This window comes from Mastigoproctus giganteus, chromosome 1 (genome assembly GCF_048544385.1).
Source record: "Mastigoproctus giganteus isolate SK-2022 chromosome 1, ASM4854438v1, whole genome shotgun sequence".
NCBI classification, from domain to species: Eukaryota; Metazoa; Arthropoda; class Arachnida; order Uropygi; family Thelyphonidae; genus Mastigoproctus; species Mastigoproctus giganteus.
In genome coordinates, this window is record NC_143575.1 from 39,297,033 (window position 1) to 39,313,153 (window position 16,121).

The following is a 16,121-nucleotide window of genomic DNA, read 5'->3' on the forward strand; positions in this document are numbered from 1 at the left end:
ATATGTTTGATAAAAATAAGTTTGAAAATGAGATAAGTATTGACAACCTGCAGTATTTGTGAAATCGATCTTTGACTGTTATATGAAAATGTCCATGCTATACTGCAAAATTCTAGTATATGCTATTTTTTCAGAAAGTTGTCAGGTGTTTACAGCAAGGATGCGCAGTATTTCACTGTTCCAGGCAAGGGATATGCAGCTTCCAGATTGGAGACCACACATGATTGTATTACAGGTAAAAACTCCTATCAAAGGATTGTAGGAGCAGTGCAGTTTACAGCATATGACTAGATTAGCAAGATGAAACAAAAATTAAAAGATGGCCAGGGGCCCACGTTAACACAACTAATGAAGCTGATTAAAAACAGTCTGCAACTGCAGAGCCCTTCTGGGAGGACTACCAGCTTTCCTCATATGGTATGATTATTACCAACAGCTCACACAAGTATTGGCACTGGAAATAGACTGGGAATATGCATATATGCACTGCCAAATGCATATTAATTGTAATGGGTATTCCAGTTATTTTTGTTTTTGAATCTATTCATTGGAAAAAATTATTACAGAATGGTGTTTATTTAAAAAAAAAAACAGGGATACATTTTGACTCAAAAGTAATTTAAAAAAAAAAAAAAAAAAACACTCAAAAAAAAAAAATAATAATAATAATAAATAAATAAAATAATTCTAAATTTTATTTGCACATGCACCAATGATTTTTGAGTGACTATACTAAGATGAAGTGGGCACTAGTACCTTACTAGCTCTGAGGTCCTTTACAGTCCACATCCGCACATGTAAGAGCTTCTGATTACAGAGTTTCTCAGTAACAAGGACAACACCAGCACTCCTCATTTGTTGTACTTGTTTGTCCTTTGCTGAAGTTATTGCACCACCAGTATCCATTGTCTGCTTTATGCATGTTTTTTCCACACATTACATTCATTTCTCAGTGGCTGTTCATTGCATCAACACAGAAAAATTTGGTCATCATATTCAACAGTAATGCCACAAGTAATGCTCTTACATTTGCATATAATTTAATATTACTGAGCATTTTTGCTGTAATAAATCCTTTGTGAATACTTCTCCAACTACCTTTCACACATACAGTACAAAATGAATTTTAAACGATTTTGTAAATATAATTATATTCTAATTAAAATTGCTTATAAAATATTAATATCAGTAACAGAAATTAATTCCATTAATATTAGTATTAATTAATAAATTGATTAAAAACATTTCATCAGTAATGTTTTTACCTGATGTATAGAAGTATCACTTAGCACTAAATGTGGAACTGAGGCTGCACAAGCGCACTTTCCAACTACTTTTGGATTAGCAGTAATATAAAACATGAAATGCACATTGAATAAAATAATAATACGGTAAACTCTGTAAAATCTGGTACTTTTCAGTCCGGCATATTTTGCCAAAAAATTAACATTTTACAAATTGGAAATATTAAGAAAGCAATCTGCCACTCATATCAACGATCATATCTCTTTTTAAGAATCTATGCAAAAAATGGTGACATTTCACTCTTTATAAGATCTGACAAACAGTTATAAAAATATTGTTCAACATGAGCTTCCATGCAATATATGAAATCAGAACTTCAAAACTGTAACAGAGCTAAAACTATCTGTTTTGTTTGAGTGTTGTTACCAGAGACCACTTGCTATCTGATGAGAGCCCAGACAGTCTTGAAAGAGGCTTTCACAGCAACATCTCATCATTTAAACAACTAGCCAATTGATCTTTTGTAAAGCCATCCGTCTGAAAGTAGTGTGATGCCAGACAACTCATTGAAAAGGGAAGTTTGTTGTTCTGTGGGAATTAAGATCACTCCATATATATGCAGTTTAAATCCCACTGGCCACCAAAAATAGATGAAAAGACAAACATTTTATAATTTCCCTCAGGCCAAATAAGAGGAGTTCAAAAAAAAAAAAAAATTGTATTCACCCTGATGTAGGCATGACAGAAGGTTGAAACAAACACCATATATTACACTTTTTCATCGTACTCACCAGACAAAATAAATTTCTGCCACCTCTCTTCAGCAAGCCAGTTTTGTAGAAGTCCCCTGACTGTCCTTCAAACCACAACTCAGCAGCAGAAATCAACTCATCATCAGAAGCAAAGTGTTTTCCACAAAGAAAGGACTTCAGGACAAGAAAGAGGAAGACATCCAAGGGTGCAAGGTTGGGAGAATAAGCAAGATGCAGTAATATTTCAATCCCACATTTGCAGGCACACCTCAGTGCAGCAAGTGAGGAACGCACAAGGCCACTATTATGGAATAGGTGCTCACCTTTTGACACCTTTTTCTGTCTTTTACCTTTTATAGCAGCACATAGCATTATGTGGAGGTGGAATAATACTTTGCCATTGCAGTACAGCCCTTTTGAAAGTAATATGTTAGTATTAAGCCATGCTGATCTCAAATACCTGACAGCATCAACTTGCCAGCACTTGGTTGCACCTTTGCAGTTTTGCAGGGTGGTGATTCTGCATACTTCCATTGTTTTGACATTTGTTTAGTTTTGGGATAATAGTGATAAATCCAACTTTCATCCACGGTGATTAGCTGTGAAAAAAAAAACTCGTTTTTCCTGGCACATCGATACCATTTCATGTGAAAAATTGTGCCCTTTCCTTCTTCTGGTAAGGCAGAGGTTTTCAAACGGGATTCTGCAACAACATTCCAGGGGTGCCATGTAATTTGGGTTTAAGTTACTTAAACTATTTTTTTTAATCGATATATTTATTTCATTATAAAAAGGTGTACAGTATCTTTTTAATTTTGTGGTGATCTATAATTGATGTTTATTTAGTGCCTCTATATAAAGAATAAAATTATTATATATATAATTTGTATTATGAATTGTAATTTTGTTTATAGTTATATTATTATAATAACTATCATATAACATATATTTTTTTAATATTAGATATATATGTATACAGAGCGAGAGAGAGAGAGAGAGAGAGAGAGAGAGAGAGAGAGAGAGAGAGAGAGAGAGAGAGAGAGAGAGAGAGAGAGAGAGAGAATTGGATCTAAGAGGTAGAAAATTGAGTGGGGTGCCATTATTAAAAAAGATCGAAAACCACTGTGGTAAGGGGTCAGAAGTCTGGAAATCCATGATATAGCAGACACTTTACTTGTATGCAACTGTTGATGAATGATGTTCTCTCCACAGATCCTACACTAATTTGGAGCTCTGCAGTTAGTTCTTTGATGCAAATACAGCACTCTTCCAGGATTAATGTCTCAATTGTTGCAACACTCTTCTGTTACAGCAGTTGCTGGATGTTCTGGGATTTATTTATCATGCACTGAGGTTCTTCCACATTTGAATTGTTTATACAAATGTGCAACACACTGTAACCTGGGCAGTCTTCTCCATGAACAGTGACCATTTCTTTGACAATTGTTTTGGGTGTTATCCCTTGCAGAAAGAGGAACCGAATCACTGATCTATATTCCACTTCACTTCATTCAGTTCTGCAAAGGGAAAAAAATGAATCGTCAGATTGAAACCAAAATTTGTGTGGTTGCTATAGAAATTTAAAGGTATCAAACAAAAAAAAAAAAATCATTTTTCTATCAACTACTTCCGAGTGAATACAAATCTTTTTTGAACCCCCCCCTTAGTTTTAGTTATATTATAACTTTAAATTTCTCTCTTTTAGTGCTATCTCTTATTCAGTAAACTTTGAAACAGTGTAAACTGCTCTTGCAAATTACCGCTATGTAGCTAGTCATGCAGAACTTACATTAGACAGTGACCAAATTGATATCCCTTCAGAACAATTGAGAGAAATGAGAGAAAGAATATTACCAGTGTGAATACCATTGGAAGAATATATGCTTGATCAAATCTATGGTTAATCACTTCCATAAACAAGGCTTACTGATACACACAAATAATAGATTTAATTCACACAACAACTAAAGGTTTTATTGCCATTATAATCAGGCTTATACTCATCAGATGCATGACTAAAGAAAGGCAAAAGGTGACTCAAAGTGACTCACTTGGTTTCCTAATCCATACTAAACTATGAAAGAGAAGGCATAACAAGTGGCCCTGAGTTGCCTGATTTGCTTTTTTCTCTGAAATAATTATAATGGCACAAAACTGATACCTTACAATCTCTGTTATTACACATGAGAACTGACTGAACTTCATCAGTCCATTATTAAAAGCAAAATGTTGTGTAAATTGATTGCACATACCTCATTACAATTATTCCTTAAGAAGAATGGTTCATTGTTTTATCCTTCTATATGAAATTACTTTTTTTCTGAAGTACGTTCACTGATATTCGCTCTGATTTACATTAGGTATGCATTTAAAATTTACATTATGGTATATGGCAACATTTCCTGTGACCTTGTTTATTGTCATTTATTTATATTTAACAAATTTAACCATTATTTATATTTTAGTTACTAGTACTACCTTTTAGTCATTATAAATGTTTACAGATATAAATAAGTTCAGTTGTTAGTATTTAATATTCATTAAAAGAGCTTCTCTAAAACTGTTCAACCACTTGGTATATCCCTCTAAAATCTGGAAAATTTTAAAACCTGACACCTCAATCCTGAGGTACAGGATTTTAGAGAATGGGAATATTTATATCTATTCCAGATATGTGAATTCGTATTTGGAATAAAAATAGAACACCGCATAACACTGAACACCTAACAGTCAGAGATACGAAAGTTTATCGAACATTAATTTTTAAGGGAAAATCATTTATGAATGTGTGTTTGCATTTTATGCAACAATTTCCAAGAATGTATTAATCATATGTAACTTGATGGACACCTATATAACATTTCTCATAAATTATAAGCAAAAGTAGTTAACAAAATTATAAACCCTGTAGAGCCAAAATACCATTTTCATAATGGTAATAGTTGTTTTATTTTTAATCTAAGCAGTTGCCCAATTTGATCTTCATGTCCCAACTTCCAAAAATGTTTTTCATTCAAATATAAGATTATAAGAACATAATTCAGCTTTATTCCCATTTCAAATTATCCAGTATTTTAGAATGTATGACATGCAGTATCCATCTCCCATTCAGGAAATGTCTTATGCTGATAAACAAATTGTTATCAAGATGGAAGAAAACTCATCCTAGGCATATGACTTACACTATATACATTCTCATGCTCCGGTTCTCAAGTAGCTGGTGTGCAAATGTTAACCTTCTGCCACTCGCATCCTCAATTTAGATACCCATGTTGCATTTGTGTGAAAACCATTTTTGTTTTAATTATAAAAATTTAATTTTTAGCTTTTTTACTGAATTGAAAAATGGTGATCTATTAATTATGATTTGCTAAACCCAATTAAAAAATATAAAACAAAAATAAACAAGAGGAAACTAATAATGATAAAGTTTTTATCGTATTTTTTAGAATTAAAGTTCACAAATTCCTTAGATTGAAACTCAGATGTAATGTGAATGCATTTTTTTTCAGCTGTTCACATTTAGCCACAAAAATCTAAGCTCTATGGAAAGATTAGACAGCTGTTGCAAGTGCAGCAATGGAAATGGGAATTGCCTAGATCAGTGTTTCTCAACCATTTCGTTGTTGCGGCACACTTTTAAAGGCGCTAAAATTTTGCGGCACACTATAATCACAATTATACTCATATATATTACATACATACATACATATATATATATATAAATATTATAATATTTATAATATATATACATATATTCACAAACAAAATTATTTCCGTTAGGTATACTTAATAATACACTTATTATTTGTTTTAAATGCTTTCAGTGTTCTTTTTAAAAGAATATACATGAATTGCAGGAAATTTAAAAGAAAAGAAATTATTTAAAGGAACATACAAGAAATTTTAAAAAAATATGTAAAAAATTAACACAGTTAAATATAAAAACAAACAAATATACAATTATAACATTTTAATCAGTGAGATGGTTGGGTTTGATGGGTGCCCACAGTTTTTTAATACAAGGATTTATTGTGGATAGGCTTACTCTCAGCTCCTCTTCTACCGACTTCAGTCTCTCTCTCTTTTTTTTTAAATTTAATCTTGTTTAAAGAGGAAAACCCTGTTTTGCACAAGTAGGAAGTGGAAAATGGCAATAAAATTCTAATTGCTTTTTCCGAAATTCATCGATATTCATTTTGTAAATTTGCTAATATTAGTGTTATTAAAGTGAATTTCCAGCAACTGGTCACTACGGATCTCAGCCAATTCTTCTTCCTCTTGCAGATTAAGTCAGAAGGTTTCTTGTTGCAAATGGGTCTCTTACCCACAAATATTTTTTGGTATCAAAGGATGGAAAGTAATGGACAATTTTTGTCTTTAACAGCTCTAATGTTTTACTTATTATATTAATTATATTAGTATAATTTATTTCGGCAGTCAAGGAAAAAATTTCTAATTTTTTTACATTTACCTATTTTTTACATGTACTTAACTTTTCTTTAAAGGTGAACAATTTGTCAGTAGAAGTGAGTAAATTTTCCTCTGAACCTTGCATACTGATATTTAATTTATTAAGTTGCGCGAATAAATCTGCTAGAAAAGCTAATTTACAGCACCAAATTTCATCACTTTAATAATCACAAATTTCTGATTGCTTCGGTGAAAAAATATGAGCATTTCCTCATGCAACTCGTCCATACGTATAAGTGCATTCCCCTTTGATAGCCACCAAACCTCAGTATGCATTCTTAAAGATAAATGATTAGACTCAAGTTCCTTGCATAATTTTCCAAAAATACATAATTTTTGCAGTCTAGTTTTGATATGATTGACCATTTTAACTGCTTGATCAAGTACAAGTTTTAAATCGGGTATGACTGTCTTTGCTACTAGAACTTCTGTGTCTAAAACAGTTTGTTGTAATAATATTTGAATTGTGTCGTTTTACTAAGTTTACAAATCCTTTTAGTGCTCCTGTCATTATGGAGCACCATTGGTACAAATGCCAACACATGACTTCCATAAAATACCACACTTTTGTAAATAATTATTCATTACTTTGAAAATATCTTGGCCGCTGTTCTTTCAGTGAGTTATTTACAAACAACAAAAATTATTAATAATTTTGTCTTTTTCGATAAACCTGACAAATACTATTAATTGGGCTTTCTCACTAATATCTGTAGAGTTATCTACTTGCAATGCCCCCAAAATTATTAATATGTTAAACAACTTGTTCTTCAATATCATCGGACATTTCTTTTATACACCTTCTAATTCTGTTACTCGAAAGTGGTACTGTCATTATTTTTTTCCAGCTTCCTCTCCCAAAATACTTTTCACAATTACCCAACATCGTTATGGTGCAAGAGCCCGGGGTATCCTATAAGGGATTTAATGAATTGCAGAAAGTCTGATTTTAAGATCAGACTTTCTGCAATCAGGTGAGATTTCTTTTTTTTCTTTTTTTGCTGTCAGTTCGGCTACTAAATAGCTGGCTTCTTGAGCTTTATCAGATATTTTAGCCATACTATAAAATTCTATACTTTGTTTTCTAGTAGAAGCCTGCAGTCTTTTAAAATATTCCATAATTTTGGACGATAAATTCTTGATTCATTCGAAAATTTTAAACCACATACCAGACATAAAGGTAGAGGACAATCTTGGGTACCAGTATATGAAAATCCAATTGCCAAATAGTCATCATCATATTTACCACAACATTTTTTCTTCTTTTTTGATGTTGATGGTTGCTCGTTTTTTTTTTGTTTTTGTCATTTTCTTCAAGCTCGTTGTTATCAATTTGCCTCTTCTGATTTCCTTTCACTAAATTTATCCATCGCTAATAATTTTGAAAAAAGTTAAAGTTACTTCTAGAATGTACTAATACAGTTAATTGAAAATACCTGTTCTATACGAATTAACTGAATATGACTTTTAGAGATATAAAAACACAAAAATTACTTTTAAAACACAAAGGAAATTTCTTACTATGCTGCTTACAAGTTGCACTTATACAGCTGCAGGGCACCTGGGACAGTCTCTGAAATGATAAGAATGGCTGAATAATGGTGAACAGATCTACTAATACGAATCAAAAAGTGAATAAAGGATTAAAGATGAACAGATCTAGTACTATGAATCAAAACGTGATGTCACATTTACCGCTGGAAGGGGCTACGATTGGTGCAGAGTAAATAAACAAATTTTTTATTTGAATTAATTTTTATTTTATTATAAAACTTGGATTTATTAATATTTTTTTATTTGCATTTTCCACGACACACCTGAAGCAACTCGCAGCACACAGGTTGAGAAACACTGGCCTAGATGATCAATAGATACTTTTGTTTGCCTAGCATGTGTTAAATGTCACTGAAAAGTCTTGTAATTCATAGTATATCGAAATGAAAACAGAAAATACTATTCTCTAACTTGTTGTATAATAAGTTAGAGAATATTATTGGGCAAAAGTACACAAGAGAAATTGATTTCATTTACAAATTTAAACAAAAAAAAATAAAAAATTTTCAAAAAAGTGCCATTGGTCATATGCCATCCTAGCAACATGAGGTTAACTGTTCTCTCATTCCACTAGAATCAGCACTTACATATCTTATTGTTGCAGATTGGATATTAAACCAAACGGCCTTATCCAAAAATAAATCAGACAAAGTGATTGCACTATTTTATTTTGAGCGAAGAGTTAAATAAATCTGGAATCATGGAGTAAAAACTATATTACATATGGAAGTTCTAAGACAATATGCAGAAAGAAAAAAAAATAATAGTGCAAAGTAGTGGTTGGAGTGCTTTTTGCAAGCATTAACCTGATACCTCTGAGGAGATGGGATACATTTTCAGAAGTATCTTAAGTTTGCAGAATCATCATTCATATCTTATCCAGATTTGAAATACAGAATAAACAACTGCATATTTCAAAATGACTCTGGACAACACTGTTAACAAAAAAGCCTTGAAAAGAAAAGATATGACAATGAGAAACAAAAGTGTACAGTAAATGTACCACCATTAAAGGCAAAAAAATTTACACTATTATAACTCTAAAAAGAAAGACACTGGTAGAAAATTTGTCTTTCAAAAAATGGGATGCACAGTATTTTAATAAATATGTTACTTATTTGAGAAGTGATATTTAATCAGGGTGCACTCTGGGTAACTGTAATGATGGTTCCATAAATCACCAATATGCCTTAGAATGATTTTGTACAGCAACTAGTTCTACTTTATGAAATACTATTAAGATTGCCAATATATAGATCAGAACAGGAGGATCCAAACCACATTAACTTCATCATAACAAATCTTAAAGTTGGTGTTTAAATTAACAAAGTCATTCACTTCAAAATTGAGATTTATGCAATGTTGCCAATTTCCACAGCAATGCATATATATAAATATACATACATATACATACTTTAATAAAATACAAATAAGGAATTTACCTTTTATTCCTTTCCATGATTGTACAAGCCATGTTCGACATAGAAACATAACAATAAAAACCATTGAGAACAGTGATAGGTGTGTATTGCAGGACACAAAGAGCCTTGAAAAAAATGTTCAAAATTAAGATAGCGAAAATTTAGAAATGTAGTAATATTGCTCCAATTATAGATTTTAACAATCTTGTGATTAACTTGAACAGAAAGCATTAGTGAACGAATAAATGGGAATATTTTATATAAACAGCACATTAATTTAAATCGCTATTTAATAGTGATTTTCTTAATTTTTAAAAGCAGAAAATGGGGTAAAAAACTTATTTTCCTGGAAGGTATTATGAGTTACTACCGGATAGAAAGGATGGAGAATGCAAAAGAGCTAAAAATAAATAACATTAGACATTTTGGTTTACAAAATCCAAAGTAATGTAAATTATGGGAAAGAGTTTTCCTTACCACTGATTTTAATATAAAAAAATTTTGCACATGTGATACCTCTCATAAAGCTACCTTCTTTATCAACTGTTTTGCAGCATCCATCATTGAAGTAAGGTAGCATTATCATTAAATAGCAATGAGAACATAAGGCCTCCCACATGTGAAAACAGCCTCACTGGGCTCACTTTTCCCATCAAATTGCTGTCTCGCTGTGTACCACCCCCACTTCTCAGACAACATGGACGTGGTCTGGGAAGAGAACATAATGTCTGGTCCCAGGGAAACTAACTCACTTGCCCTCCTCAAAAATCTCTGAATACAGTGTTGGGGAGGGCAACACCCTAATTTTTAATTTTATATTAACGTTGGACATATAAAGATAGTAGTAATACTGATTAAATTATGCAATCAAAGATTTTTGCATGGTTAAATTTTTATATAACATTATTGCAAAATAAATACTGTACACTTATGGAATTAAATATGCCAAGTTTGGTTGGCATATCAGATTGCTAACTCAAAAGGCTAAGTGGAGGATTTTTTTTTTTTTTTTTTTTCCCCACTATTTAGATGCTTGAGAGGCCCACTATGTTCTAAATGTCTCTCTTACACATAAAAAACAGGCTTTAGTTTATTTGAGATCTCAGATAAATATATTTTGTCCATTAATCTTTTAACCCAGAGGCATGTGCATGGTTCTTTTAAGACCACACTCGATCTTCAGTAATATCGACCCCTTGTCTACTTGATTCACACAGCTGAAATTCTCAATGCCACGACAAAAGTGTTTTCTTTAATTTTTCCACTGATAATTTCAGAAATCTTAGTTATTGCACAAAAAGAAAAAACGAAGGCCCAATTAAGTTTATTCTCAATATGCACATGCTGAAAGATGTGAATTAAAAATTGGCACACATCTCTTGTATCCCAATTATGAAGTGCACACTCTTTAAACTTTATGGCGGAATACTCAGTTGTTATGCTCTCTGGATTTACATCATAGTAGAGACTAGCTGGCATTCAATTGTGAAGTGTGCATGTTTTCCATTGACATCACTGTCGATCAAAGATAATAAGCATGATTATACTCAAATCTCCCAAATACGAGAGGATAAAAAACACATCTGAAGTGCTGCTGAGGCATTTTATTTTCAAAAAGAATAATTCAAAATATGTTTTAATATTAAAAAAAATGGATTTTTCACAGGTGTGTTCATAAAAAAAAAAGTGAATAATTTGAATTAATCCTTGCTGATTTTTAAGGTTATATATTAGGTAACATTTTACCCCATTAACTGAATGCACATGTGAGGAAGAGAAAATCACTGGCATGCTCCGGTTACAGGTAAATACATTTGAAATAAAAATTAGCTATAAGGAAATTATTTTCTTATAATTCCTTCATCTTCCATGGAAGATGTAGGAATGGAGAGGGAATAATCATTCACTTTGTTCAGCTGATGAAGGAAAAAAACATGAGCTTGTGCAAGATCCAAAATGTGCATCAATGAAAACAAGGGAGGACTACTTTTTAGAGAAAAATAAAAATATTTTTATATTACTGCATAAAACTTAATATTTTATATAAAGTATATAAATTTTTCAAACATATATTTTTTTAAATTTATAATATCACATCAATACTTACTTCACCATCAAAGGATGGAAATTAATTAGGTTTTTATGGCTCACCTCCTTTTGTAGATGTTCTCAAGGCTAAAACAAATTTTGGTATTACCCTTTCTCCTGAATGCCTACTTAAACAAATTGCCTTTCAACTGTTTTTCTTAAATTAGACCTTAATTGTGAGCAAATTAAAATAAAATTGTAAACATATATGTATTCGTTTATAAGAAAAAAAAATAATTTTCTTAAACTAGCAGTTTAAGAAAATTATTTAAGAAAATTAAGAAGCAGATCAATAGGAATGCTCAGACACACCTTATCCATTATATTATTTTATGGCATAAAATAAGTTAAAATAAGGCAAATGCCTCCCACAACTGGCCCCTGACTAGTTGTGGCGGTGGGAACTCCAACTGGCTTCATTTTTTTTTTTTTTTTTTTAATTCACTTATATCCATTCTTCATAAGGAAAAGGCCTTCTCCTCCATTCCCCCCCCCCACCACTACTAGCATTGGAACCAGTAGCATAATAGACCCAAAATCCTTAAGACTTCCCGGGCAACAATTCTTGCAAAAATGAAAACCTGACACAGCATTAGCATTAGTAGAGGCATATCAGGTGGTAGATGACTTTCGTCAACTGGTGAAATACCACCACTTTGCTTATTGGAGGCTTGAAGTGGTGAACCCGTGTTTAGTCTCTAGGGCAAAGTTTCCGGCACCCCCCCCATACTTCTCCTTCAACCCATGCACGGTACTAAGTACTATAGGTTTTGATACCTTTTGTGTTTAGGGTTTTCATAAAAAAAAAAAATTTTGATGCAAGAAAGCAAGCTTACGCAGCATTAGCCAAAAAAAAAAAAAAAAAAACGCTCCCATTTCATCCCTCCGTTCGTTCAAAATACTTGTCCAGCTGAGCCTTAAATTTATTCAGGCTATCAACTTCCACAACAAAGGATGGAAGTCTGTTCCACCAACCAACTACCCACTGGCTAAAGGCAAACTTCTGCACATCTATCTTATATCTGTCTTTGTCTTTCCTCAATTTGAATTTATGCCCTTTCAGGTGATTATTCTGAGCAAGAGGAAGAATCCCATCAGCATTGAGCATGCTCAAACCATTCAAGACTTTATACACCTTAATCAGATCACCTCGCAGGTGCCTAGTCTCCAAACACTGTAATTTGCAAAACTTAAGCCTTTCTTCGTAAGATTCATAAATAAATCTATAAAATTTATAATTTATTAAAATTTATAAAAACAAATAGATTTATAAATCTGTTGGCCCTTTGTGGACAAATACTCATAAAAAAGTGAAACAGACTGAGAGAATAACATGTGGGAGAAAATTTTTTGATGACAGCCAAAAACTGTAATCAGAGCTTAACTTATTATTTAAAAAAAAAAAAAAAATATATATATATATATATGTAATCTTTACTTGTATTGCAGTCTAAATTAGCTCCTGAATTTAGATTATAACATATTAAGCAGCCTAAGTTATAAGGCAGTCTTATCTGTCAAGTTTGGTGATGAAAATTGTTTCTTTGAAGCAGTTCTAATTCATATTTTTAAATAATTAAATATAATATATTTCTAATTATTTATAATAGCAAACACTTGTGGGCTCTACTACAAAATTCAATTTTGGGGTCCCTATCATTTATTTTATCAGTTCCATTGAGTGTCAGGGATGTTTCCACCATCTCCCTCCCACCCCCTTGCCTTGATACTGTTCTTCTTGAGTTTTAAGAGTATCAGCAACTAAAGCCACATTGATCCGTGTATATTGTCTGTAAATTGAGTGTGTTCTGAAGTCGATTTTCTGTTTGCTGGACAAAAATACCCCAAGTTTCCAGGATAAAAAACCATGCTACCCTTGCCCGTGACCTACTTAACTCAGCCAAGTTGTGAAAAAGACCCATAAAAATTCCTCCCATCATTGGCAGGATTTGAACTCAGGTCTTTTCCACCCAGTGAGGGGAGAATGGTAATCCTACCAACTGAGCTACTCATGAGGGGCTCCTTGCCTTGATGCATTGGACCAGTTTGCTACATGTATACTATGCTGCTGATTTAAAAACAATTTATAATGTACATAATTTCATACAATTCAAAACCCATAAATCTAAGTTAACATAATGCACATACAGTCCCCAACTTATGGTCAATATGGCAACTTACAACTGATATTTCTTCATATAGGAGCAAGCCTAAAAAAAAGTTCATGAAGGGTGGTAGAGCTTTCATGTTTGGAAGAGGGTAACAGCATAAAATTGTTTATAGATAACATAAAAGAAAATACAAAAAACATGAGTTGCAGAATGTATGTCTTCCTCCCCTCGCTGCAAGCAGCACAATATCCCCCTCCAAAAAAAAAAAAAAAAAAAAAATATGTGGTTAACTCTTGCATAAGAGAATTAAAAGGGCTTAAAATTAGGTATCGCCAGGGTGCTTAGCTTTTGGGGGGGGGGGGTCAGGAATGGTTTCACAACATGAGGATGACAGTTGATGTATAAAAATACATAGAATTCGCAATCTTCAATGAAATCTGATGTGGGAGTGAAAGGTCTGATTTGAGAAACATTAGATTCTTACCCCACTCTCATGCAGCGGCGACGCCCCTGTTTGTATTAAACTAGCGCAGATCAATAGGCTACTAAGAGTACTGCAGTACTGCCCTTTCGGATCCAAGGTTTGGTTTAATAATATTATCAAAAGCAGCTGTTATTCCATTAGAAAAATTTATCATATTTTATGAAATTATTTCAATATTGTATTGACTTACCAAAGAAGAACATTAACAATTATTAAAAAGGATAAGCTGAACAATGAACGGTGGCACTTTATGTATGTAACTTGTGCCCAAATATTCTGCTTACAACGTTGCTTAACGCGTTCAAAGAAACTGCAGCGTACGCCTCGCTCTAATAAATTCGATCTACGAAATATTTTAATTTTTGAAAAGATACTACAAAACCAGAGTACAAAGGCGCGGGCACCAGCCATACTCCTAAACGAGATATACTGGTCAGCTGGACGAAACAGCAACCAAGATGAAAAAGAAAGTGATGATATAATGAGCGATTGAGCCTACATATTTTCACATTCCGTTGATCATTGAATTTAACAGTCCAGCAGAACTTTAGAAGACAAGTTAAATAAACTTCAGATAAAATCTCTAAGATGAATTGCTTTTATATTTAATTTATATAATTTATTACTGAACTTTAGGCTTTTATATTTTTCCGTTACACTATTTCGATATAATGCGGAAATTATAAAAATTATTGGTTGGTAAATTGCGGTTTAAACTTTTATTTTTAAGTAATACGCCATGCAATAATTACAAATTAACATTTTTTTTTCTACAATCACACTCAGCTCACATTGTTTAATCATAAAAGATAAAATCTCAACAAAGTGAGTTGAATTGATTAATGCATGCAACCTAAATACAGAGGTTCTAGTATATTATTCTGAGCGTTTGGCGCACTTCTTCCCCAAAGTTATTTTATGAATTTAAGAGGAAGTAAAATCAAGATACTTGAAAGAACTTCCCATATGTAAAATTTATAATCTGCTTATTATTATCCGGAGTCTAAAGTTTGTATATTCACACTTCTACAGTGATTATAACTTGGCTGTTATCTTTATAAAAAATACTAAAAGATCAAACTGACTGTCAGTTTCTTGTGACAGCAAAGTTACAATAATCGAAGAACTAAAATAAAAAACTTCGGCGAAACCTATGACTCATTTAGTAATAGATTTTAAACTTTACGGATGAAGAGCTTTCGATTCATGTATTTGGGTCGAGATAACCTGTGCCACAAGGTCTGTGCAACGTGCAGTTCAAACATTATACACTGGTGAGCAAAACTTAAGGACCAGTCAGGTTTTCACCAGTAGCTTCTCACAGGAGTGGCCTGGATATGGGAAAAGCATATCAAAGGAGCCTCGTGAGGTACGGAAATGATGAAGTAAACAACACGGACACAAAAACGGAAACAAAACGGTACAGAAGAACTTTATTCAAAAATGGCAACATAGCACTGGCTGCCATGATACAGATGCATCACTGCCAAAGATGGAACAAAGGGAAGAGGTGGTCCTCAGTAGGAGATATGGCCACCACTAATGTCGATGCAGGGTTTGCACCGCCTGTCCATACTTAGAACAATGTTGTTGATAAGTTCTTGCGGTAACATCGTCCGTTCCGCTTTCAGCGCCATCTTCAGCTGGTGAACATTTTTGTGGTGGGTGTGGACTAGCAGCTAGGCATCTCCCCAGAGCGTCCGATATGTGTTCGATGGGATTTAGATCGATGGGAACGGGCAGGCCAATCCATACGAACAATGTCTTCACTTTCCAAAAGCATATCAACAGCTGCAGTGCGATGGGGTGTGGCGTTATAACCCAAACTCGGAGCAAATGACACCTTGGAACAGACGCACATGGAGAAGTATTACCTCAGTACAGTAGCGTGCACCGGTTACAGTACCGCTTACCAGTGTCTGAAGCTCTGTACGTCCAACCGTCTGCGCGGGTAGCACATTGGTATTGTCCCCGTCCTCCCCACACCGGGTGG

General features: G+C 33.1%; 1 protein-coding gene across 3 annotated transcripts in view; it reads right to left on the reverse strand.

Annotated features, from left to right (window-relative positions):
* The window catches only part of LOC150090720 (uncharacterized), a 97,211-nt gene extending 82,665 nt beyond the window's left edge, over positions 1-14,546 (reverse strand). For 2 of the 3 annotated variants that reach the window (XM_090379669.1, XM_090379660.1), the window contains exons 1-2: positions 14,319-14,546; positions 9,467-9,570 (exon numbers count right to left, since the gene is read on the reverse strand). In XM_090379669.1, the coding sequence (XP_090235795.1) occupies positions 9,467-9,570; positions 14,319-14,539 (325 nt within the window). In that variant the 5' untranslated portion in view covers positions 14,540-14,546. Of the gene's footprint in view, positions 1-9,466; positions 9,571-11,552; positions 11,649-14,318 lie in introns of those variants that run through there. The other variant, XM_090379678.1, reaches the window with a different exon arrangement.
* Between the last annotated feature and the right edge of the window lie 1,575 nt (positions 14,547-16,121).